The following is a 26,129-nucleotide window of genomic DNA, read 5'->3' on the forward strand; positions in this document are numbered from 1 at the left end:
TACTCAGATCTTTAAGTAGAAGTACTCAGACCTTTAGTTAAAGTAGAAGTACTCAGATCTTTAAGTAGAAGTACTCAGATCTTTAGTAAAAGTAGAAGTACTCTGATCTTGAGTTAAAGTAGAAGTACTCAGATCTTTAGTTAAAGTAGAAGTACTCAGATCTTTAAGTAGAAGTACTCAGATTTTTAGTTAAAGTAGAAGTACTCAGACCTTTAGTTAAAGTAGAAGTACTCAGACCTTTAGTTAAAGTAGAAGTACTCAGACCTTTAGTTAAAGTAGAAGTACTCAGATCTTTAAGTAGAAGTACTCTGATCTTTAGTTAAAGTAGAAGTACTCAGACCTTTAGTTAAAGTAGAAGTACTCAGATCTTTAAGTAGAAGTACTCAGACCTTTAGTTAAAGTAGAAGTACTCAGACCTTTAGTTAAAGTAGAAGTACTCAGATCTTTAAGTAGAAGTACTCTGATCTTTAGTTAAAGTAGAAGTACTCAGATCTTTAGTAAAAGTAGAAGTACTCTGATCTTTAGTTAAAGTAGAAGTACTCAGATCTTTAAGTAGAAGTACTCAGATCTTTAGTAAAAGTAGAAGTACTCAGATCCTTAGTTAAAGTAGAAGTACTCAGATCTTGTACTTGAGTAAAAGTAGAAGTACTCAGATCCTTAGTTAAAGTAGAAGTACTTAGATCTTGAACTTGAGTAAATGTACTTAGTGACTTCCCTCCTCTAACGAGTGTTGCTTGGCGGAGGACTGAGGAGCGCTGCTTTCTCCGGCTGGTCTTTGAACGCCTCTCCAGTGCACACACAAAGATATTGACACGCTGGTGGCAGAGAGGCACAAACACTGCATCTGTTCTCGAGAAGAGACTGAGCGTTCCTCACTTCCTTCAGAGTCCATCTCTCCCTGGACACCGGCCAGATGTAACATGTCCCTCCTAGCTTCCCTTAGTCATCCGCCCCGAATACTAAGCAAAGCTCCACCAGCTGGACGGAGGGGGGGGGGAGACTCTGAGGAAGAGACTCAGGCCTCACGAGTTCTTCGTGGTTAGACCTTGAAGACTGAATCAAAAAGCTTTCATTCCCTCTTCAATGCTTTTTCACATGAATCTATTATTTTTGTTTCCGTTTGATTGCGTTTCAACATGTAATGTTTGTCATTCAGAAGTGGAAAGCTAAATATATGCACACAAGTGAGACAGTGGTCTGTACTGATTGGATGTACAGAGAGACCTTTTTTTAGAAATCTCCAGTCTGGGGTTGAAGATGCTTTGAAACAGCCGTGGACTTTTCATGATCTAGCAGACAACTGTTGCCCGATCTTTGGACTTAAAGGACCTTTAAGTTCCTCGAACAGGGAGTTAGTTCATTGGCTTATCATCACAGTTAAGAGAGAGAAATATATAGTGGATTTGGGGGTGAGGGGATCACAGGAACGAGCTTGAGTTCTCTAACTGTGAACATGCAGGAAGCAGGAGAGAGGAACCATGTTGTAATGCCTGTCTCGGTGCTGCCCGGCCTTCAGAGGCTCAGAACTGGAGTCTGTTGACGAGCTGCCACAGACTCACATCAGACCTGGAGTCTGTTGACGAGCTGCCACAGACTCACATCAGACCTGGAGTCTGTTGACGAGCTGCCACAGACTCACATCAGACCTGGAGTCTGTTGACGAGCTGCCACAGACTCACATCAGACCTCGAGTCTGTTGACGAGCTGCCACAGACTCACATCAGACCTCGAGTCTGTTGACGAGCTGCCACAGACTCACATCAGACCTGGAGTCTGTTGACGAGCTGCCACAGACTCACATCAGATCTGGAGTCTGTTGACGAGCTGCCACAGACTCACATCAGACCTGGAGTCTGTTGACGAGCTGCCACAGACTCACATCAGACCTGGAGTCTGTTGACGAGCTGCCACAGACTCACATCAGACCTGGAGTCTGTTGACGAGCTGCCACAGACTCACATCAGACCTGGAGTCTGTTGACGAGCTGCCACAGACTCACATCAGACCTGGAGACTGTTGACGAGCTGCCACAGACTCACATCAGACCTCGAGTCTGTTGACGAGCTGCCACAGACTCACATCAGACCTGGAGTCTGTTGACGAGCTGCCACAGACTCACATCAGACCTGGAGTCTGTTGACGAGCTGCCACAGACTCACATCAGACCTGGAGTCTGTTGACGAGCTGCCACAGACTCACATCACACCTGGAGTCTGTTGACGAGCTGCCACAGACTCACATCAGACCTGGAGACTGTTGACGAGCTGCCACAGACTCACATCAGACCTGGAGACTGTTGACGAGCTGCCACAGACTCACATCAGACCTGGAGTCTGTTGACGAGCTGCCACAGACTCACATCAGACCTGGAGTCTGTTGACGAGCTGCCACAGACTCACATCAGACCTGGAGACTGTTGACGAGCTGCCACAGACTCACATCAGACCTTGAGACTGTTGACGAGCTGCCACAGACTCACATCAGACCTGGAGACTGTTGACGAGCTGCCACAGACTCACATCAGACCTGGAGTCTGTTGACGAGCTGCCACAGACTCACATCAGACCTGGAGACTGTTGACGAGCTGCCACAGACTCACATCAGACCTGGAGTCTGTTGACGAGCTGCCACAGACTCACATCAGACCTGGAGACTGTTGACGAGCTGCCACAGACTCACATCACGTTGCTCTGCCCGGTCAGACGGTTCCCAGCAGAGAGGCAGACGCTCTGAAACCTAGAGAGCGGTGCAGGGAGGACGTATGTTTGTAGTTCCACCCTGAAGGAAGCTGCTGTTCCCTCAAGAAAAAGCAATGGGATTTCTCCAGAGGATTTTGGAATATTGTAAAAAAGAAAGTCTGTGGAAACCATTTTGATAAATGTTTAGTTCAGCCGGATGATCTCCACATCTCTACTTTCATAATGTTCGAATCATAAATCTAATGTCCAGAAGCTAAATGCTAACGTGATGCTATAAAGGAGCTACAGCCGAGTCCAGCAGCACGACTTCAACGTCACGCCAACTTCAGATCCATATTCAAACACACAGATTCTAGATGGAACGAGTTGAAGCGTTTGTTTGAACAGTCTGCAGGAGGCAGGGACTTGCTTTCAAGCAGAACAGAAACTAACTTAGAGGAGTGTTTACGTGTTCGGCGTAATGACGTACAACGACCTCCACAACTTCTGTAGTCCTATTCAGCCACTTGGTAACAACCATCGTTTCTCAGACACGTCCACTCTTCAGAGATCACCAGTGGGGTCACTGCTGATGGATTTAATGTAGAACAAAACGTGATCCGTCTCTTCAGTGCGTCTCAACCACAGACCTTAGTTCAGATACTTTCCTAAACTAGTTCTAAAATCCCATTGGCTCTGAGACCAGGGAACAGGAAGTGGTGAAAAGCTGCTCCAAAAACAAGTTAAACAATAATGAAAACAAGCTGTTTTCTCTTGAAATAAGTTCAACAATCTGCCAATAGAACAAGTGAACATTAGCTCGGTGAGATCTCTAGAAATAAGAGGGGATATTTAGATAAATCACATCTTGTAATTATCTGGAGAACTCATTTTGAACTATATTTCACCAGAACCAGGAGGTGTTGTGTTACAATATGAGCCGCAAACGCTCAAAGGTTTTCTGTGTTCTGATGTTAGTTGGTGATTTTCTAATATATATGTAAAAGTAAAAAAGATGTGTTTAATCTGAGATACAACTCAAAGTAAGATGTTCTGACTCAACAAGATGATGCAACAAGAGCCTACGTCTCACTGCAGTGTCACTTCTGAAGTTATTGTGCCTGACATCAGGAGCAGACACACATTCTGATAGACACAGCTTCTGGGCAGGATTTAGAGCTTTGTAGTGAAGTGGTCAAATGCTGACTCACTTCCTGCTTTTAAGACTCTATCTCGTTGACTCAATGAAGATCAAACCTTCAGAGAGCAGAAACACCATCAGAGCCGTGTGTACCGACTACACACACCTGTGTTTATGTGGGTGTGTGCAGAGTAAAGGTGGAGGTACATCAGTGTGTGACTCACTGAGACAGACATGGCTCTTTAAAGGCTGTGTGAGGAACTAATGGGCTCAAAGTGCAGGTAATCAGAGCAGGTGCGAGCGTCTCCAGGAAGTGTGCAGACGGCATGTTGTGGACACAAATCTGCTCTCTATTCAAGTCCACTTTAACAATTCATCTCACGAGAGACTCCACGTGTGTAACCGAGACCACAGGCTTTCAGCAGCTTTTCAACATTCAGGACCAAAATTAAATACAGATTATTCATTTTACAACCATCTGTAATCAACCCAAAACAACGAGTGCCCGCTTTGATCAACTGAGATTTATTACGTCGATGTTATGTGTTGTTTTTTATCTGAATGACTTTATTTTCAAGACACTTCTGGATTTTTTCTTCGTATGATTCTTTGTGGGTTTCTGAATCCGTCTCTCAATCATTTCTGTTGTCAAGGACTCCCCTCCAAACATCTAAAAACTCTCTCAGTCGTACACAGACTGAACACAGCTATCTGTAGCAGCCATCAGAGTTTAGAGCACATGCTCGTTTGCAGAAAAATGTACTTAATTTGATGAATCACAATAAGAATGGACTGATTTAGTTAAAGCTCAAAACAACCGTCACATGACACAAAACAGCAAACACTCACAGAAGAAAGGCCAGAGATCTGAGGAGGTCTGAAACATATTGGATCATTTCCCAGAAGGAGGTGATCAGGAGCCAGAAAAAAAGTTTCAGAAAAACAAAAGAGTCAGATTTTGTATATTTAGAGGGAAAAGTCAGAATTCTGAGATTTGTAGGAAAAGGTCAGAATTTGTATATTTCTAGGAGAAATGTAGAATTCAGATATTTTGAGATTTTCAGGCAAAATTGAGAAAATCTGAATTTTGAGAAAAAAAATCAGAATTTGAGATTTTGAAGAATTCAGAAACAAAATAATGATTTGGAGAAAAAAATAAGTACTGTACTTATTTGAAAGAATAATTTCCCAGAGGGAGGTGATCAGGAGCCAGAAACAGCTCCAGGGGGTCAGAGGTCAAACCACTGAACACCTAAACTGGACACTTCACATGCCTGCAGTCACACGGCCCGTGGATGACCAATCGAGGCCCACCAATCACAACAGAGGAGGGTCAGAGGGCAAGCTAAAGGGCCACCTGGGGAATTAGAGAGGGCCACACACACACACACACACACACACACACACACACACACACACACACACACACACACACACACACACACACACACACACACACACACACACACACACACACACACACACACACACACACACACACACACACACACACACACACACACACACACACACACACACACACACACACACACACACACACACACTTGAGTGAGGAGATAAGTCTTTATAAAATGACTGGAATCACGGTTATAAAGTGCACGAAGGTAATCTAGGGCTAACTTCTGATAAGAGGTGATGATCAACATATCACTTTCAGATGGCCGAAGGTCCAATGGTGCGTTCAGGTGATGCACTAATGGCAATGTTTCCCCTACCATTGCCTTGGAGTGGGGCTGCTCCTCGCCAACGGAGCCCCGCGCCCCCCCCCCCTGATATTCAAGGTGTTTAAAAAAAAAAAAAAAAAATTATAGTTCTTTTTTTTATTTATAATGTTTTTAATTAATATATATATTGCACCAAATTGCAACTAATCTATATCTACTGTCACTTTTCACATTGAACATGTGCTCTTTTATTAAATAAACTATACGCTTTCATTTGAAGTTGTGAGTTTTTAGTGTTTTTGACCCTCAGAAACACTGATGCAGTAATCAATAGCAATAATCCACAGCTCTTCTCTCTGCTCCAGAGGATTTAAAATACATATATCCCAATGCCCCCCCCCCCCCCCCCCCCCCCCACAGGCAGCACCCCCCCAAAGCAATAAACCTAGGGGAAACACTGCATGGTCTCATCTGTCAGAGTTTCATTCTTCCTTCTTTGATGTGTTCATGAGCTTGGACGCTACAGAGAAGTTGGTATGAAATAAAAGTCAACATTTCTCAGACACCGGCTGCTGATACTTTCATATGTTCAGGTTTCTTTACTCCTTTATGTACATTTATGGTATATCTTTGAGTTGATGACAAAAACAGACATTGGAGAAGTTATCTGGGGTTCATCCAGTATCCATAAACAGACTGAAACATCTCTCCGTAGAGTTTAGAGCACATGCTTGTTTACAGAAACACTTACTTCAATTTTGATCAATCACAAAATGATTGGACTGATTTCCTGACCAATGAAAATGATCGTTAGTGAAAGCTCAAAACAACGCAGTCATATCATTTATCCCCAATCGGTTGTTCTGTCTTCAGGACGCCCAAGGAAGACAGCACTTGAATGCATCACAGTGTAAACACTAGTGTCTATCAGCCTCCTGATTTGATCCATGTCAAAACTCAACATCTCAGGCCCATGCGTTTCCCTCCCACCAACTTTCCAAGCGTAGCCTCTTCCCTGAGATCCTGCTGACAGACAAACTGCTGAAAACACAGGTAACGAGTGCTAAATAAAGTCTATCCGCCCCTGACTTGGATTCTTTTTAAAACCTAGGTTCATGCGTCACCCTCCCACCAAGTTCCTTGAAAATCAAGCGTAGTCTCTTTCCTGTGATCGTTAGTTAAAGCTCAAAACAATGCAGTCATATCATTTCCCAAGCCTTTGTTCTGTCTTGAAGATGCCCAAGGAAGTCTTTCTTTATTCGGACAGCACTTGAATGCATCACAGTGTAAACACTTGTCTATCCGCCTCCTGATTTCCTCCCACCAAGTTTCTAAGGGTAGCCTCTTCCCTGAGGTCCTGCTGACAGACAGACAAAGTGCTAAATAAAGGCTTCCGGACTGTTCCTTCCCCACAGGTGTGACGGCAGAAGGTCATGGCTGCCTCCTTCACTATCGTCCCGCTGACAGACCTGGAAGGAGATGAGGACGGAGGAAGCAGGTGTGTGTGTGTGTGTGTGTGTGTGTGTGTGCGTATGCGTGTGTGTGTGTGTGCGTGTGTATGTATGCGTGTGTGTGTGTGTGTGTGTGTGTGTGTGTGTGTGTGTGTGTGTGTGTGTGTGTGTGTTCGGGTCATTGGCAAATGTGGTGATTTTTGGTTTGTAGACCACCCAGGATTTATTGCTAAAACAACACACATACCTTCCCTAAGAAAACACACACTCTGGGCTCTGGGGGGGGGGGGGGCATAGGGGGCTAACAGAGGCCAGAGATGGGATATCAATCAAAGATATGACTGAGGGGGCAGAATACTTCAAACAGGAGCACGACAGCATGTAGATGATGCTCTGACCTCCGTTTGAATAAAGTCAAAAGGTTACCTGAGATTTAAAGAACATAACAGCTGACTGTAAAGCAGCGAGAGAGAACGAACACACACACACACACACACACACACACACACACACACACACACACACACACACACACACACACACACACACACACACACACACACACACACACACACACACACACACACACACACACACACACACACACACACACACACACACACACACACACACACACACACACACACACACACACACACACACACACACACACACACACACACACACACACACACACACACACACGGCTAGTCCCCACTGTTAGCCTTTAGGCGCTCACAGGAAGCTCCTTCCACCTGAGTGAGTGTCACGATGGATACCGTCCCTCTCTACTGCAAATCAAATCTACCCACAGGTACAAATCAAGTCTCTTTCACCTTTCCCCAATGCATGATGGGTAGTGTAGGAAATAAATAGATGTTGCTGGTGTGAAAACCTCCCATTATCTGCCTGCTTTAGTTCAACTTTACTTTAGAAAATCATTCATTGATAAATATAATCTGCCCTGAAGAAACTGCTCAGCGAAGGCACTTCAAGGCAGGTGTGTAAGAATACAGCGCAGACGCAGGTTGAACACCGAGTGTGTCCTGAGAGTCAGCAGAGCGCCAACTCAGCGTCTCACAAAGTGTGATCTCATCAGACCTGCACCCGGCTGCAGGCTGGGTTCACAGCGAGCCGAGAGGAGGCTCAGGGGGCAGAAGCTTCAGAGGGGTTCAGACCGTCAAGGCGTCAGTTCATCGTGATTTTATAAGATTTAAATTGAGTGTCCCAGCTCCTCAGCTCACAGGACCCAGGTTTCAATCCGGCTTCTATCTTCCCCTTTCAACACCGTCACTCTCCAACACAGGCTAATGCAGCCCAAAGGAAAACTAAAGTGAAACCAAACTAATAGACAGGGTTTAGACGGCGAGCAGAGAGGAGACTCAGAAACAGAGAGTAAAATATCTCTTTCCGGAGAGCTTTAAACCATTAACTTATCTCGATTGGACCCAGGTTCGAATCCGTACGAATGTCCCCCCCTCTATCTAACCCTTTTACTACTGGCACTCTCCAATACAGGCTAATCCAGCACAAAGGAAAACTAAACTAATAGACGGGATGTGCACAGCGAGCAGGGAGGAGGCATCGGGGGGGGGAACAGCAAAAGAGAAAATTACAGGTGGCTGAAAAAAACCGCAGTGTCCGGAGTATCAGAATCAGAATCAGGTTTATCACCAGGTAGGTTGACACGTACGAGGAATCTGACTCGATGTTTTGGTGCAAACATAAAAGTCAGAATTGAAATGTCTGTATTTATGTATCATTTGCCAAGACTTGGAAGGAAAGGGGTAATGTCTGCGTGTGTGAGCAATAACGTGGAGCTCGGACTGTAAACTGAGGCGGGTGTGATTTGTATGTACGTCTCCATGTAAGTTATATATCTGTGGAATTCAAAAGAAGTTCAAGAAAAAAAGGAAAAGTCAGGACTCTTCGTGGGAAAGTCGTGGGAAAGTCTTCGGAGTCAGCGGTGAAGTGTGATTGGCTGAGAGGGCGGAGAGCAGTGTGTGTGTGTGTGTGTGTGTGTGTGTGTGTGTGTGTGTGTGTGTGTGTGTGTGTGTGTGTGTGTGTGTGTGTGTGTGTGTGTGTGTCAGGGTGCGGGCAGCATGTGGGCGTAATGACGGGTTTCTGCCGAGGTCAGCCAAGAGGAAAGGCCTCAACAACAATATGATGTCATCAAAGAGGGCCAGCGTGACTCACTGCGACCTCAGACTCGGGGAAGGAGGAATGTTAATGAGATGCCTCCAACATGAGGAACCCATAAAACAGCATTCTGCCTCTCTGCGGGGAGAAATCACTACAGAAGAGAGAAAACAACTCGTTCCTTCAGATAAAGAATTCCTCTCGGTGTTCGCAGACGTCCTCCTCGGAGGTTAGGGGTGAGCGAGGCGAGTGGAGTCCAATGGGAGGGCTGTTGACCATTTAGCTCTGAAACCTCATGCAACTGCTTTCACTGCTTCCAGAGCACTGCTTCCAGAGTAAACCATTCCAGGACTAATCTTTCCAACCCATTACACTCTTTACTTCAGCTACGTCTTAAAGAAACTGAACTGCTTGTGATATCTCACACTCCCCCAGGACAGAAGTCAACTGTTCATTTAGCCCGTGAAGTGCTTTGGATTGAAGTTTGAATTTCTCTTAGAAAGGTATGTGGTGTCTCTAGAAAGATATAGCAGGAGTTCTGTGTCTCTGTTTATGAGATGCATTCATTCTCTCGAGAACATGACGCCTTTAAACAAGAGGTCTCCTGACGTAAACAACAACGTGACGTAAACAAGAGGTCTCCTGACGTAAACAACAACGTGATGTAAACAAGAGGTCTCCTGACGTAAACAACAACGTGACGTAAACAAGAGGTCTCCTGACGTAAACAACAACGTGACGTAAACAAGAGGTCTCCTGACGTAAACAACAACGTGACGTAAACAACAACGTGACGTAAACAACAACGTGACGTAAACAGCAACGTGACGTAAACAACAACGTGACGTAAACAGCAACGTGACGTAAACAACAACGTGACGTAAACAGCAACGTGACGTAAACAACAACGTGACGTAAACAACAACGTGACGTAAACAACAACGTGACGTAAACAACAACGTGACGTAAACAGCAGCGTGACGTAAACAGCGTGACGTAAACAGCGTGAGGTAAACAGCGTGACGTAAAAAGCGTGACGTAAACAACGTGACGTAAACAACGTGACGTAAACAGCGTGGCGTAAACAGCGTGACGTAAACAGCGTGACGTAAACAGCGTGACGTAAACAGCGTGACGTAAACAACGTGACGTAAACAGCGTGACGTAAACAGCGTGACGTAAACAGCGTGACGTAAACAGCGTGACGTAAACAGCGTGACGTAAACAGCGTGAAGTAAACTACGTGACTTGAAAACAAAGCTGTCTCTCCGTCTGACGCTCTGTTTGATTCTCAGATTTCTGGATTCATTAAACCGTTTTTGGACGAACAGAAATATTGTTTTCTGTTCGTCACTTTAACAATGTTTGAAGTAAAATGCTTTCATTAAAGACCTGATTACATCCTCAAGAGCTGAGCAAGTGTGTAACCTTTTCCTATTTATTTATCTCTGTAATCGGGTTAGGGATGACTGTTAAAGTGCTGTTTCCTGCAGAGATGTGTGAGGCTTGTTTCCAGCCCTTTCCTCACTTTAATATCACATTAGATCAATATCGTTGGCCCTTTAAACCCGGGGATGGACCTTTTTTCAATATCTTCTGACATGTTTACACCAAACCATTAATCTGGGAAGCAACGAGCAGATTTATTGATAATAAAAAAGGTCATTAGATCCAGCCCTTACTCTAAATTACACCCCACGCCTTTACAAAATGAACAGGAAAGCTTTTATGACCAAGACAGAAAGGCTCATAAAGACGGTGTATTGAGCCTGAGGGACTAACGTGAAGACGTGCTCAGAAAGCTCTTCCTCATCGACCCCTGACCCCTGAACCCAGAAATACCGATCGGTTCCCAATGTGTGAACTAAACGCTGCGTTACACGAGTCAACGAGGGGCAAAAAGGAGGACAAGACATCGTGTGAAGAAGCACCGACTCTTTAAACCTTCAGTTTCTCCTCCGTCATCAACAGAGAGAAGTACACACATCCTTTACTCAAGTAGAAGTACACACATCCTTTACTCAAGTACAAGTACACACATCCTTTACTCAAGCAGAAGTACACACATCCTTTACTCAAGTAGAAGTACACACATCCTTTACTCAAGTACAAGTACACACATCCTTTACTCAAGCAGAAGTACACACATCCTTTACTCAAATACAAGTACACACATCCTGAACTCAAGTAGAAGTACACACATCCTTGACTCAAGCAGAAGTACACACATCCTTTACTCAAGTACAAGTACACACATCCTGAACTCAAGTAGAAGTACACACATCCTTTACTCAAGTACAAGTACACACATCCTTTACTCAAGTAGAAGTACACACATCCTTTACTCAAGCAGAAGTACACACATCCTTTACTCAAGTACAAGTACACACATCCTGAACTCAAGTAGAAGTACACACATCCTTTACTCAAGTAGAAGTACACACATCCTGAACTCAAGTAGAAGTACACACATCCTTTACTCAAGCAGAAGTACACACATCCTTTACTCAAGTAGAAGTACACACATCCTTTACTCAAGTAGAAGTACACACATCCTTTACTCAAGTACAAGTACACACATCCTTCACTCAAGTAGAAGTACACACATCCTTCACTCAAGTAGAAGTACACACATCCTTTACTCAAGTAGAAGTACACACATCCTTTACTCAAGTAGAAGTACACACATCCTTCACTCAAGTAGAAGTACACACATCCTTTACTCAAGTACAAGTACACACATCCTGAACTCAAGTAGAAGTACAGATACTCGTGTTTAAAAATACTCTGGTAAAAGTAGAAAGTACAGGTATTTGTGTTCAAAGTGTGAGAAGTAGAAAGTACAGGTATTTGTGTTCAAAGTGTGAGAAGTAGAAAGTACAGGTATTTGTGTTCAAAGTGTGAGAAGTAGAAAGTAAAAAGTCGTCAGAAAAATAAGTAGTGCAGTAAAGTACTGATACCAGAAATGTGTACTTAAGTAACGAAGTATTTGTACTCCAATATTATACTTCCCACCTCTGGGACACATTCCTAACAGAAAGAGGTGAAAACCTGTCTTGATGTTTTTCAGTTTAAATCAACAATGATTTCTAGAATTGCCTCCTGCTTTTCCGGAAAGCCTGAAAATTAAAAATAAAGTTACAAAAAAAGCCTCAAACAGCTGCAACACCCTGGAGATAGAGGGGGGGGGGGAAGCTACCCGATAAACATGTGTCCCCTTTGGTCTCCGACGCCTTCACTTACAGGAAAACTCCCCGTCATAAAAACCATTTGTTTATCAATCACTCCCCCAGAGTGACAGTGGGTGGGTGAGAAAATGGGTTGCTAGGCAGGATAGACATCAGACTTTTTGTAACGCAGTGCTCTGGCTTCATACCGAATACCGGGATATATACCGTATGATATACATTTGTATATACCGCAGTAACGTTGAAAAAGTGGTGAAAGGCGCTCGAGCGGTGCGACAGTGAAAGGAGTCCCCAGGGGAAGTTTTGCGCTCTCAGGGATGGTTGTGTTGTTATGTGGTACGCAAAGTGTGCACAGTAAAATGGTTTCCATGTTGCAGTTCTGATTCCTTCACCACATCAGACTCACGAGGACCCCCACTGATCAGGGTTCTTTTACCAAAACGTATAAATGTAATCTATAAAAAGGAAACCGTATTAACGCGTTCACTTTCCAAAGATCATCTCCAACTGTCTGTTTAGTAACAGACGATTGATTAGTCGACATCATTGTCCTGCAAAACCCTCAGAGTTCTGCTGCATGTTTACGTGTGTACCTGACCTCATCCATATTCAATGTAAATACTGCTATAGTTTAGTTTTCTTTAAATTCTTTTATGTTTATGTATGCACCAAAAACACCTGGACAAATTCCTCTTTTTCATGGAGCTACTTTTCTGATTTCTGATGTCTTTACTGCAGAGTAGTGTTGTCACGATACAAACATTTTGGTTTCGATACCGAGTCAAGAATTGCGATACTTTTATTTTATCATTTTCATGCGTCTTTTTTGTCAACAAGCCGAGGCAAAGCGGCAGTCGTACTCCCACTTGCAGCCGTGCTTCTCGTTTTCTCACATGCTCTGGCAGCTAGCGCGTGAATGAGAGAGGGGCGGGACTTAGAGCGTGAACGAGAGAGGGGAGGACCTTAGAGCGCGCTTGAGAGGGGAGGGGCTTAGAGAGTGCTTGAGAGGGGAGGGACTTAGAGAGTGCTTGAGAGGGGAGGGGCTTAGAGCGTGCTTGAGAGGGGCGGGACTTAGAGCGTGCACGAGAGAGGGGAGGGGCTTAGAGTGTGCTTAAGAGGGGAGGGGCTTAGAGCGTGCTTGAGAGGGGCGGGACTTAGAGCGTGCACGAGAGAGGGGAGTGGCTTAGAGTGTGCTTAAGAGGGGAGGGGCTTAGAGCGTGCTTGAGAGGGGAGGGGCTTAGAGTGTGCTTGAGGGGGGAGGGGCTTAGAGTGTGCTTGAGAGGGGAGGGGCTTAGAGCGTGCTTGAGAGGGGCGGGACTTAGAGCGTGCACGAGAGAGGGGAGTGGCTTAGAGTGTGCTTAAGAGGGGAGGGGCTTAGAGCGTGCTTGAGAGGGGAGGGGCTTAGAGTGTGCTTGAGGGGGGAGGGGCTTAGAGTGTGCTTGAGAGGGGAGGGGCTTAGAGCGTGCTTGAGAGGGGCGGGACTGCAGGCATGGCTGCAGTGCAGGGATTGGAAGCAGAGCGCTGAACACACACGGCTCTTATTAAAACAGCGCTTTCTCACCGGAGTACTTTCCCCCGTCATTCTTAAAGTACCGATACTAATGAAACGGAGGAATCATAACGTTTTTAACGGCAGGGTATCGCGGTACCTTTCAAGCATCGGTACACCGTGCAACACTACTGCAGAGACATCTCTAAATGTGTTTCCAGCCTAGCCTCTAACATCTGAATGTACACACACATCAGCTTGGACTCTGAGACGGACGGACATTTTTACACTAACGAACAATATGGAAAATAACCGTCAGATTAACTCGTGATTGAAAATAGCATTAGCCGGACCTCTAAGAAACAAAACAAGTGAATGATGTAAGGGCTGTGCATTTCTGTAAATGAGAGGAAGCACAGCTGCAGGTCAAAAGGAACACTGGATAGTTAGTTCTCTATTAGTAAACTAGTCAGTGATGAGAGGAGGACCACTCCTACTCTCAGGGATTACAATCAATCCTGCAGACGTGAGAGAGAGGACATTAAAGAGTGGTTTCCCGTGTCCACGTCTTAATCTCCGACACCGAGGGGAACTCCGCTCTGAACAGACGACAGTAACGAGGAGGGGGTCTCTGATCCTCCACCTGGGCGGCAAGCCGACACACGATCAGCGCCTCCACATTCCTGTGATTCTACACAAGACCACAGCTTCTCATCTTCTTTACCCTCCGGGGGGGGGGGTCTCTGCTCCCTGGGGCTTCACCCAGAAATAATGTTAGAGTGTCATGAAGGGGCATTTACAGCAGGAAGCGTGAGAATCCTGATCCCAGGACATGTTGTCTTTCTGTGTGTGGCAATAATACAACTGGGAGGCTCGGAGAAAATATCACATCGACACACACCAGTATGCGACACACACACACACACACACACACACACACACACACACACACACACACACACACACACACACACACACCAGTATGAGACACATCCACACACACACACCAGTATGCGACACATCCACACACACACACCAGCATGCGACACATCCACACACACACACACACCAGTATGAGACACATCCACACACACACACACCAGTATGAGACACATCCACACACACACACACACACCAGTATGAGACACATCCACACACACACACCAGTATGAGACACATCCATACACACACACACCAGTATGAGACACATCCACACACACACACACACACCAGTATGAGACACATCCACACACACACACCAGTATGCGACACATCCACACACACACCAGTGTGAGACACATCCACACACACACCAGTATGCGATACATCCCCACACACACCAGTATGAGACACATCCACACACACACACACCAGTAGAAGACACATCCACACACACACACACCAGTATGAGACACACATACTAAAGTAATCCCATTTCCCGTGTTGGAAAGCTCTTCTCTCTCTCTCTCTCTCTCTTCTCTTGAACTTGTCTTTTCTCCAACTCATACTTAACCTCTCCTCTCCTGCAGATTAAACTCCAGACTGTGTTCCCGCCCTGACTTTCTCACGAACATTCACAGCAACAGCTCTCTTTCACAACCTCACACTGAGTGTGTTTCATCAAACTCTGCTTACACTAAAGTCTGTGTGTTTGTGCAGAAATCAAACTCTAAAACAACTTGTTTACTGGCAGACCCTTAGTGGGGCTTGAGGGCAGGAAGTGGAGCAAGACGCAGGATTTTGAGCCGTCTGTGTGGACATTTGTTGAGACGGAGACAACAGGAAACATGGGAGGGAGGGACTTATATGCCCCTTTCACACCAACGCGGTTCCAGGGCCGGTTCGAAGTTGGAGCCTGAAAAGCACTGTTTTTTCCTGTTCACACCGCAGCGGAGCCGCCTCTAAGCTCCGGAATCCGGTTCGTTTCAAGCACCAAACAGTTGTCGGTCTAGAAAGCAAGCACCGCATACGTCACGCTTATGTCGGAGGCAGGGGAAGGTGCAGGATCAACCTCTAACAACAACAAGCCCGTGTTTTATCCAGTTTGTACACAACGATGGAAAACCAAGCAGCAGTGGTCCACTGAAGAGACCAGCTACCTAATGGGAATCTGGTCTTCCGAAGAGGTACAGAGGAAGCTGGAGGGGAGCACACGGTCCAAAGCAATTCTATAACAATTGCAGCAAGAGATGGCAACCACTGGTTTTGACCGTACCGTTGAACAGATTGGCAACAAATTGAAAAAAGTCAAGAAGGATTATTGGGACCAAAAGCGAGACCTCGGACGGAGTGGCGGTTTGGCTTTACGAAGCAGGCACGCAAACGGTTTCGTCATGACGCAAACGATGACGCAATGACGCAGCACCAGTCGGGCTCGGAGCGGTGTGAACAGAGCGGGAGCTGAACCGAAGAACCGGTTCCGTACCAGAAAAGCTCTAGCACGGAGCTAGAACGGGAAAAGCCTTGGTGTGAAAGAGGCATCAGAGAAGACCCACGTTTGTTGGACATCTGGGCCAAATGTGACAGAACAGAAGTATTTAGGAGCATTTTGTAGGAGCGCTAAAGCAGGATATCTCCCAGTGTCACCAAAAGCACCTGCAAAGCAGCACATTTCTGTCCAAAAAGAAGTACTTCTGAAAGGACACGTGCATCAGTAAATAAAAACAGACTTATGTTTTCTCCTGAGAAAAATGTACTGTAGTAACAGAAGAGTATATGCAAAAGGTCACCAGATAACACGGTCAACGTTGACTTTTCTGTAGCCTAAATATCTCCATATGATTGATGTTTCCCTTCTTCTTATGTGTTTCCCTCCGGAGTTTTCTCTTTGGATCAAGCACTAAAGAACATTTTAGCATTACACGGTTGAGTTAAATGTCCTTGCCCATGTGGATATTGATGATAAAAACATATAATATGCAGCCCTACCTTTGCTCAGACTGGGACAAACGGTAGCTTTAGATTATGAAAGCACCTTCAGAAAGAACTGGGAACCTTTCTTACAGGGAGAGCATGTCTGCAGGATCATTTGCTGACCGTAAATCTCTGCCATTAGTTACTCTTGTCACCGTCTGGCGTTGGATCAGCCTGACAGTTAATCCAGAGATTAGAGATTAGAGAGCAATGCAACACGCTGCTTTTAATCTGTTTGTATAAACCCGACCCAACAAACAGAAACAAAGACTGCAGCCAACAGTGATCCTGTCACCGCCGCTACGCTAAAGGAGGCTAATGTTGGGCTATAAAGGAACTACAGCACGGTCACATGACTTCACCACCGCTAAACTAAAGGAGGCTAATGTTGGGCTATAAAGGAACTACAGCACGGTCACATGACTTTACGTCACCACGGCTAAGCTAAAGGTGGCTAATGTTGGGCTATAAAGGAACTACAGCACGGTCACATGACTTTACGTCACCACGGCTAAGCTAAAGGTGGCTAATGTTGGGCTATAAAGGAACTACAGCACGGTCACATGACTTCACGTCACCACCACTAAGCTAAAGGAGGCTAACGTTGGGCTATAAAGGAACTACAGCACGGTCACATGACTTCACGTCACCACCTCTAAGCTAAAGGTGGCTAATGTTGGGCTATAAAGGAACTACAGCACGGTCACATGACTTCACGTCACCACGGCTAAGCTAAAGGTGGCTAATGTTGGGCTATAAAGGAACTACAGCACGGTCACATGACTTCACCACGGCTAAGCTAAAGGAGGCTAATGTTGGGCTATAAAGGAACTACAGCACGGTCACATGACTTCACTTCACCACCGCTAAGCTAAAGGAGGCTAATGTTGGGCTATAAAGGAACTACAGCACGGTCACATGACTTCACGTCACCACCGCTAAGCTAAAGGAGGCTAATGTTGGGCTATAAAGGAACTACAGCACGGTCACATGACTTCACGTCAGCACCGCTAAGCTAAAGGTGGCTAATGTTGGGCTATAAAGGAACTACAGCACGGTCACATGACTTCACGTCACCACCGCTAAGCTAAACGTTGGGCTATAAAGGAACTACAGCACGGTCACCTGACTTCACGTCAGAACCACAGACCTTATTTCAGGATAACAACCAAAAACACATTGACCTCCAGACCAGGGGACAGGAAGTGATGTCAGGGTTTCAGGGCGTCCTCTAGTGGGACGGTGAAGATGAAGTGAGATTATAAAAATGTGTACTGACCCGTACGAGGGGGTTCTTGGTGGCGTTCCTCTGCGGTTGTTGGACCCCCTGCTGGGTGGTCTGGCTCCCCCCCCTCGCTCCAGAGGGTTGGACCCCCTGTTGAGTGCTCTGCCCCCCGCCCCTCGCTGCAGAGGCCCCGCCCCTCGGCCTCTGCTTGATGCCATCCAGCAGCCTCACCAGCAGGATGTTGGAGGGCAGCTCGTCCACGCCGCTCTCCACCAGAGTTCTGCACTCAGGACATCTCAACTCTCCACGAGATCCCAGAATGCTTTGCAGGCAGCGGCGGCAGAAGGTGTGTTGACACGGCAGAACTTTGGCAGTGGCGTCCAGACGCTCGAGACACACGGGACACTCGAGGAGATCCAACAACACCGACTCTTCCATGTTTCAGCAGGAAGACGAGAGGAAGAGGAGGCTCAGAGAGGAAGAAGGAAGTAGATCCATCACGTCACTCCCATCCCAACGCCGTGGCCATGGCAACGGCATCAGCTGCAGAAACAGGACGTATTAATGTTAGAAAAATATCACACAATTAAAGGTGGGGTAGGTAAGAATGGAGAAACCAGCTCCAGTGCGCTAGAATCTGAAAATACACAACCAGAAACAATCTGCCCCTTCCTCATAGAGCCCCTCCCCCAACACACATGAACGCGCACATGACCAATGAGGGCACCAGATAAGTTTGTGCACAGATGGAAGGCTGACAGGCAGGTAGGCCATCCAGTTACTTCAGCCGGGCCGGCTCAGATGATTGGTCGTCCTTTTTACAGCGCCACGGCTTCCACTGATGATATTTTTTTATGGATTTGTTGTCAAAGCACTTCAGATATTCATTCATTCGGATGTTAAGAGCATTCCATGGAATATAACAAAAAGTGTTTCTGAAGTAAATTACCTACCCCACCTTTCAACACTGAAAATAGCAAGTTTAAGTACAAAATAACGCAAGCTGAGACACAGCATCACACTTCCTGTTTGAAAGATAAGACTTTTTCAGAACTTTTCAGAAATGCTGACTTTATTATCAGAACTCCCAAAAGAAAAACGCTTTTAGTCAGTTCTTAAAGGTCCCATGTGATGCTTTTCGGGTTCTGACCCGTCCCCTTGTGTGTTATGAAGGTTGTTCTGCATGTGAACGGTCTGCAGAGTCACAAACCCTCAAAGTGTACCCTGTAGGAGTCAAACTCTAACACAGAGAAGACCTGTCTATGCTGCCCCTGAACGCCTCGTTGGACATTTCTCTTTTTCCATTGTTTGCTTCCTGGGTTCTGTGACGTGTGAACACCCAGATCAACAACAAAGGACTGGATTGGCCCAAATGGACCAATCCGTGGAGCCCCTCACTCACCGGGACCCCTTGGCTAACTAACAGGGAGTCCCATTGACGTGCATAGAGCTCCCTGGTTGGTAATAGACGAGTTGGGATGGTGGGGAAACGCTCTCCTCAGACCCATTCTCTCAGCGTTAGAAACCTGTTTCTGACTCAATATCAAGACACACTTATTGTTTTTACTTCGGCTGTGAGTGTTTGTGTGCTCAGGATGAGTTTCGCTTGTTCTCGCTGTATCGCCGACCCGGAAACCTGTCCGCTCCTCGCAGCAACGAGCCTCGCAACGTCCCGACCAATCAGAGCACAGTGGGCACACAGGGAGGGGGGGGGCAGGAGCTCCAACAAGCCGTGTAGGACAGAGAGTGAATACACATACTATACAGAGATGCTGTTTGAGAAACCAATGTGAGTTTGGAACATTGAACAATGTACATATATTCTAGTAGACCTCAACAATGGAATCATGATCAGTAGAAATGGCCATGGGACCTTTAATCATTTGTTTGCGTGTCCCGCTTCTCCTCTTCCACATGTCTGCAATAATTGCATCGCAAGTCGTACAATGTCGTCAACATTTACTAAAAACCGCCAAGAAACAACTTTATTTTGATGCTTTTTCTGTTTTGTATGCTTCAGCTTCTGTATGAGTCCTGGGCAAAACAACCGGATCTTTGGAATTAAATTACTAATGTAATTGTGTTTATGTGCATAAACACAAATACAGAGTAATCAGATTACAATATATTACTTTCAACAGAGTTTGTGTTCTCAACAGGATATTTAATCACATGTTGAGCTTGTTATTATCAATTCAAACGATGTAATGGTGTGTCACGATATCTTTTAGTGCACATTTGTTTTAAACAGCAATATTGTACATATGTATTACATTTTAAATATTGTAAGTTAATGTTTCTTGCACCAATCCTCAAAAAAATGCTTATTTGTGAAAACCTAATTGGCAATTAACCCGATTCTGATATTGCAGTTAGTAATTAAGGAGGGAATAGTAAAACTTATATTTTGGGATATATATAAATGTACCACGTGTTGAGACAAAAGGCTCATTTACATTAAAACTGCAGCTATAAGCACCATTTATATTTTTTATAAATGCAGTAAACACTGAGATAAATGATAAACTGGAAATACGACGTGTCCACAGTGCGTTTTTGCTGTCTGATATCAGAGTAGGAATCATATTGGAAGTCATATTTAGTCAATATAAACCTGGAAACTGTGATTTACAAGAATACTAATAATGGGTCTTATTCAGAGGTGTAAAGTAACTTGTACATTTACTCAAGTACTGTACTTTAATGCAATTGTGAGGTACTTGTACTTTACCTGAGTACTTCTACTTTTACTCAAGTACCAGATCTCAGTACTTCTACTTTTACTCAAGTACACGATCTGAGTACTTCGACTTTTACTCAAGTACAAGATCCGAGTACTTCTACTTTTACTCAAGTACAAGATCTGAGTACTTCTACTTTTACTCAAGTAGCAGATCTGAGTACTTCTACTTTTACTCAAGTACAAGATCAGAGTACTTCTACTTTTACTCAAGTACAAGATCAGAGTACTTCTCACAGTCAGTGTAACTTTACACCATTACAAAAAGACAATATTTGGTGTAAAAAACAGTAAAAGTCACTTTTTAGCGAGTTTCTTGTTGACAGATTTAAAGCAAAGTGATCAGACTGACTTCACTGTCTCCTCCTCTTACTGTGACTTTAAGTTTTTACAGCCCAGAACAATGTCTCCTATAACTTCTCAGACAGAAGCAAACAACCTTCAAACACTTTCAAATAAATCTAATATAAAGAATATTGATCTTACCTCAGAAAAACTTCCACCCCCCAAATTATTTTTTCTGCCTTTCTGCAGCTCGTTAGCGATCCGTCTGGAAACCAGTCCTCTTTTCTCCGGAGGACCAGCGGGACAAACGCTGCTTCTTCCCCGGAGAGAGGGCTCTAATGCCGGCTGGAGTTTATCAACACTCGGGTCGGATGGAGGAAGAGAAGATAAGATGGAGAGGAAGCAGGAGAGAGAAGAGAACTCCTGCCATGCTAACCCCGATGCTAACCCTGGAGCTAACACTGATGCTATCCTGATGCTAACTCCGCTACTTCTGTTCGGTTGCTGCAAACAGAGGGGGAGGAGGGAGGCGTTCAGGGTCAGCTCGGAGAACACAGTTGTAGTACAAAATTCAAAGGTTTTAATGCAGGGGGTCCAAACGTTCTTCACTGAGGGCCACATACAGAAACATATAGGAAGGTCTGGGCCGCTCACTAGAGGTATATCGCCTCATAATTGCACTTATAAGTTAGCAAATTCAATCCAATGTAGGTAAATTATTCTTCATACTTGAAAATGCTGTTAGAAACACAACAGCCTACATCCCAGCTCTCCAGAGGGTTTATTTTTATTGAGTTATAAGACGTGAAGCAGCTCACCCCTTAACACAGAAGCTTCAGATTGATGATAAAAAGAGGAAATATGAAGGTTAGATTTCAAACTTCAAAAGTCATTGGGCTTTTTTTAATCAACTAAGATTTGTTTGACATGTTTCCCAACTTTAATTTACTGAATCTATTTGAAAAGTGGGCTTTTTAACAGATGAATATACTGTGTAATATATGTGTACACACAATATATGACAAGCACACGTTAATTTGTGGGCCAAATTTCATTGTACTTTTTTAATTAGCTGAGGGACGATTCAAGATGGACCGCATTTGGCCCCCGCACCGTAGTTTGGACACCCCTATTTTAATGTCATATGAACAGGAGCTACAGTGTAGAAATGGCAATGATATTCTTCTGACCTGAGCTCCTCCCACAATGCAACATATATCATAAGACAGGTGAGAGAGAGACAGGTGGAGACAGAGAGACAGGCAGGTGACAGAGAGAGAGAGACAGGTGGAGATACACAGGTGAGAGAGAGACAGGTGAGAGACAGACAGGCGAGAGACACACAGGTGAGAGAGAGACAGGTGAAGACAGACAGGAGAGAGACAGACAGGTGAGAGAGAGACAGGTGGAGACAGACAGGTGGAGACAGACAGGTGAGAGAGAGACATGTGGAGACAGACAGGTGAGAGAGAGACAGGTGGAGACAGACAGGTGTGTGAGAGAGAGAGAGGTGAGAGACAGGTGAGAGAGAGACAGGTGGAGACAGACAGGTAAGAGAGAGACATGTGGAGACAGACAGGTGAGAGAGAGAGAGAGAGAGGTGAGAGACACACAGGTGAGAGAGAGTCAGGTGGAGACAGACAGGTGAGAGACAGACAGGTGAGAGAGAGACAGGTGGAGACAGACAGGTGAGAGAGAGAGACAGGTGGAGATAGACAGGTGAGAGAGAGAGACAGGTGAGAGACAGACAGGTGAGAGAGAGACAAGTGGAGACAGACAGGTGAGAGAGAGAGACAGGTGGAGATAGACAGGTGAGAGAGAGACAGGAGAGAGAGAGACAGGTGAGAGAGAGACAGGTGAGAGACAGACAGGTGAGAGAGAGACAGGTGGAGACAGACAGGTGTGAGAGAGAGAGAGAGAGAGAGAGAGGTGAGAGAGAGGTGAGAGACACACAGGTGAGAGAGAGACAGGTGGAGACAGACAGGTGAGAGACAGACAGGTGGAGACAGACAGGTGAGAGACACACAGGTGAGAGAGAGACAGGTGGAGACAGACAGGTGAGAGACAGACAGGTGAGACAGAGACAGGTGGAGACAGACAGGTGAGAGACACACAGGTGAGAGAGAGACAGGTGAAGACAGACAGGAGAGAGACAGACAGGTGAGAGAGAGACAGGTGGAGACAGACAGGTGGAGACAGACAGGTGAGAGAGAGACATGTGGAGACAGACAGGTGAGAGAGAGACAGGTGGAGACAGACAGGTGTGTGAGAGAGAGAGAGGTGAGAGACAGGTGAGAGAGAGACAGGTGGAGACAGACAGGTAAGAGAGAGACATGTGGAGACAGACAGGTGAGAGAGAGAGAGAGAGAGGTGAGAGACACACAGGTGAGAGAGAGTCAGGTGGAGACAGACAGGTGAGAGACAGACAGGTGAGAGAGAGACAGGTGGAGACAGACAGGTGAGAGAGAGAGACAGGTGGAGATAGACAGGTGAGAGAGAGAGACAGGTGAGAGACAGACAGGTGAGAGAGAGACAAGTGGAGACAGACAGGTGAGAGAGAGAGACAGGTGGAGATAGACAGGTGAGAGAGAGACAGGAGAGAGAGAGACAGATGAGAGAGAGACAGGTGAGAGACAGACAGGTGAGAGAGAGACAGGTGGAGACAGACAGGTGTGAGAGAGAGAGAGAGAGAGAGAGAGGTGAGAGAGAGGTGAGAGACACACAGGTGAGAGAGAGAGACAGGTGGAGACAGACAGGTGAGAGACAGACAGGTGGAGACAGACAGGTGAGAGACACACAGGTGAGAGAGAGACAGGTGGAGACAGACAGGTGAGAGACAGACAGGTGAGACAGAGACAGGTGGAGACAGACAGGTGAGAGACACACAGGTGAGAGAGAGACAGGTGAAGACAGACAGGAGAGAGACAGACAGGTGAGAGAGAGACAGGTGGAGACAGACAGGTGGAGACAGACAGGTGAGAGAGAGACATGTGGAGACAGACAGGTGAGAGAGAGAGAGAGAGAGAGAGAGAGAGAGAGAGAGAGAGAGAGAGAGAGAGAGAGGTGAGAGACACACAGGTGAGAGAGACACAGGTGGAGACAGACAGGTGAGAGACACACAGGTGAGAGAGAGAAAGGTGGAGACAGACAGGTGATAGAGAGACATGTGGAGACAGACAGGTGGACACAGAGAGAGACAGGAGAGAGACAGGCAGGTGAGAGAGAGACAGGTGAGAGACAGACAGGAGAGAGAGACAGGTGGAGACAGAGAGACAGACAGGTGACAGAGAGAGAGAGACAGGTGGAGACACAAAGGTGAGATAGAGACAGGTGAGAGACAGACAGGTGAGAGAGAGTGAGAGAGAGAGACAGGTGGAGACAGACAGGTGAGAGAGAGACAGGTGGAGACAGACAGGTAAGAGAGAGATATGTGGGGACAGACAGGTGAGAGAGAGAGAGAGAGAGAGATAGAGAGGTGAGAGACAGGTGAGAGACAGACAGGTGAGAGACAGACAGGTGAGAGACAGACAGGTGGAGACTGACAGGTGAGAGAGAGAGAGACATGTGGAGACAGACAGGTGAGAGAGAGAAAGGTGGAGACAGACAGGTGATAGAGAGACATGTGGAGACAGACAGGTGGACACAGAGAGAGACAGGAGAGAGACAGACAGGTGAGAGAGAGACAGCTGGAGACAGACAGGTGAGAGAGAGAGAGACATGTGGAGACAGACAGGTGTGAGAGAGACAGGTGAGAGAGAGACAGGTGGAGACAGACAGGTGAGAGAGAGAGAGAGAGAGAGACAGGTGAGAGAGAGACAGGTGAGAGACAGACAGGTGAGAGAGAGACATGTGGAGACAGACAGGTGAGAGAGAGAGAGAGAGACAGGTGAGAGACACACAAGTGATAGACAGAGACAGGTGGAGACAGACAGGTGAGAGACACACAGGTGAGAGAGAGACAGGTGAGAGAGAGACATGTGGAGACAGACAGGTGAGAGAGAGAGAGACAGACAGACAGACAGGTGAGAGACACACAGGTGAGAGAGAGACAGGTGGAGACAGACAGGTGAGAGAGAGACATCTGGAGACAGACAGGTGAGAGACACACAGGTGAGAGAGAGAGACAGGTGGAGACAGACAGGTGGAGACAGACAGGTGAGAGAGAGACATGAGGAGACAGACAGGTGTGAGAGAGAGAGACAGGTGAGAGACACACAGGTGAGAGAGAGACAGGTGAGAGACACACAGGTGAGAGAGAGAGACAGATGGAGACACACAGGTGGAGACAGACAGGTGAGAGAGAGACATGTGGAGACAGACAGGTGAGAGAGAGAGAGAGAGACAGGTGAGAGACACACAGGTGACAGAGAGACAGGTGGAGACAGACAGGTGAGAGAGAGACATGTGGAGACAGACAGGTGAGAGAGAGAGAGAGAGAGAGAGACAGGTGAGAGACACACAGGTGAGAGAGAGACAGGTGGAGACAGACAGGTGAGAGAGAGACAGGTGGAGATCTGGGACCCAGGAGACGACCTACCACGCCGGCAATGGACCACACTAACCCGTCTACGAACTGGGGTCGGTCGCCTCAAAACATGGATGAAGATGTGGGGTCTGGCAGACAGATCACCTACCCTTTATATAGACCACCTGCCCTTCATATAGACCACCTGCCCTTTATATAGACCACCTGCCCTTCATATAGACCACCTGCCCTTTATAAAGACCACCTGCCCTTCATATAGACCACCTGCCCTTCACATAGACCACCTGCCTTTTATATAGACCACCTGCCCTTTATATAGACCACCTGCCCTCTATATAGACCACCTGCCCTTCATATAGACCACCTGCCCTTCACATAGACCACCTGCCCTCTATATAGACCACCTTCCCTTCATATAGACCACCTGCACTCTATATAGACCACCTGCCCTTTATATAGACCACCTACCCTTTATATAGACCACCTACCCTTCATATAGACCACCTGACCTTCATATAGACCACCTGCCCTCTATATAGACCACCTGCCCTTCATATAGACCACCTGCCCTTTATATAGACCACCTGCCCTTTATATAGACCACCTACCCTTTATATAGACCACCTACCCTTCATATAGACCACCTGACCTTTATATAGACAACCTCCCCTTTATATAGACCACCTGCACTTCATATAGACCACCTGCC

At 46.1% G+C, this 26,129-nt stretch overlaps 1 protein-coding gene across 1 annotated transcript in view; it reads right to left on the reverse strand.

The window, feature by feature from the left end:
- Nucleotides 1-21,482, reverse strand: part of sh3rf1 (SH3 domain containing ring finger 1) — an 83,105-nt gene extending 61,623 nt beyond the window's left edge. The window contains exons 1-2 of the mRNA XM_079693410.1: nt 21,136-21,482; nt 17,964-18,452 (exon numbers count right to left, since the gene is read on the reverse strand). Of these exons, the coding sequence (XP_079549536.1) occupies nt 17,964-18,347 (384 nt within the window). The 5' untranslated portion in view covers nt 18,348-18,452; nt 21,136-21,482. The remainder of the gene's footprint in view (nt 1-17,963; nt 18,453-21,135) is intronic.
- Nucleotides 21,483-26,129: the final 4,647 nt, after the last annotated feature.

This window comes from Notothenia rossii, assembly GCF_949606895.1.
Source record: "Notothenia rossii genome assembly, chromosome: 1".
Lineage (NCBI taxonomy): Eukaryota > Metazoa > Chordata > Actinopteri > Perciformes > Nototheniidae > Notothenia > Notothenia rossii.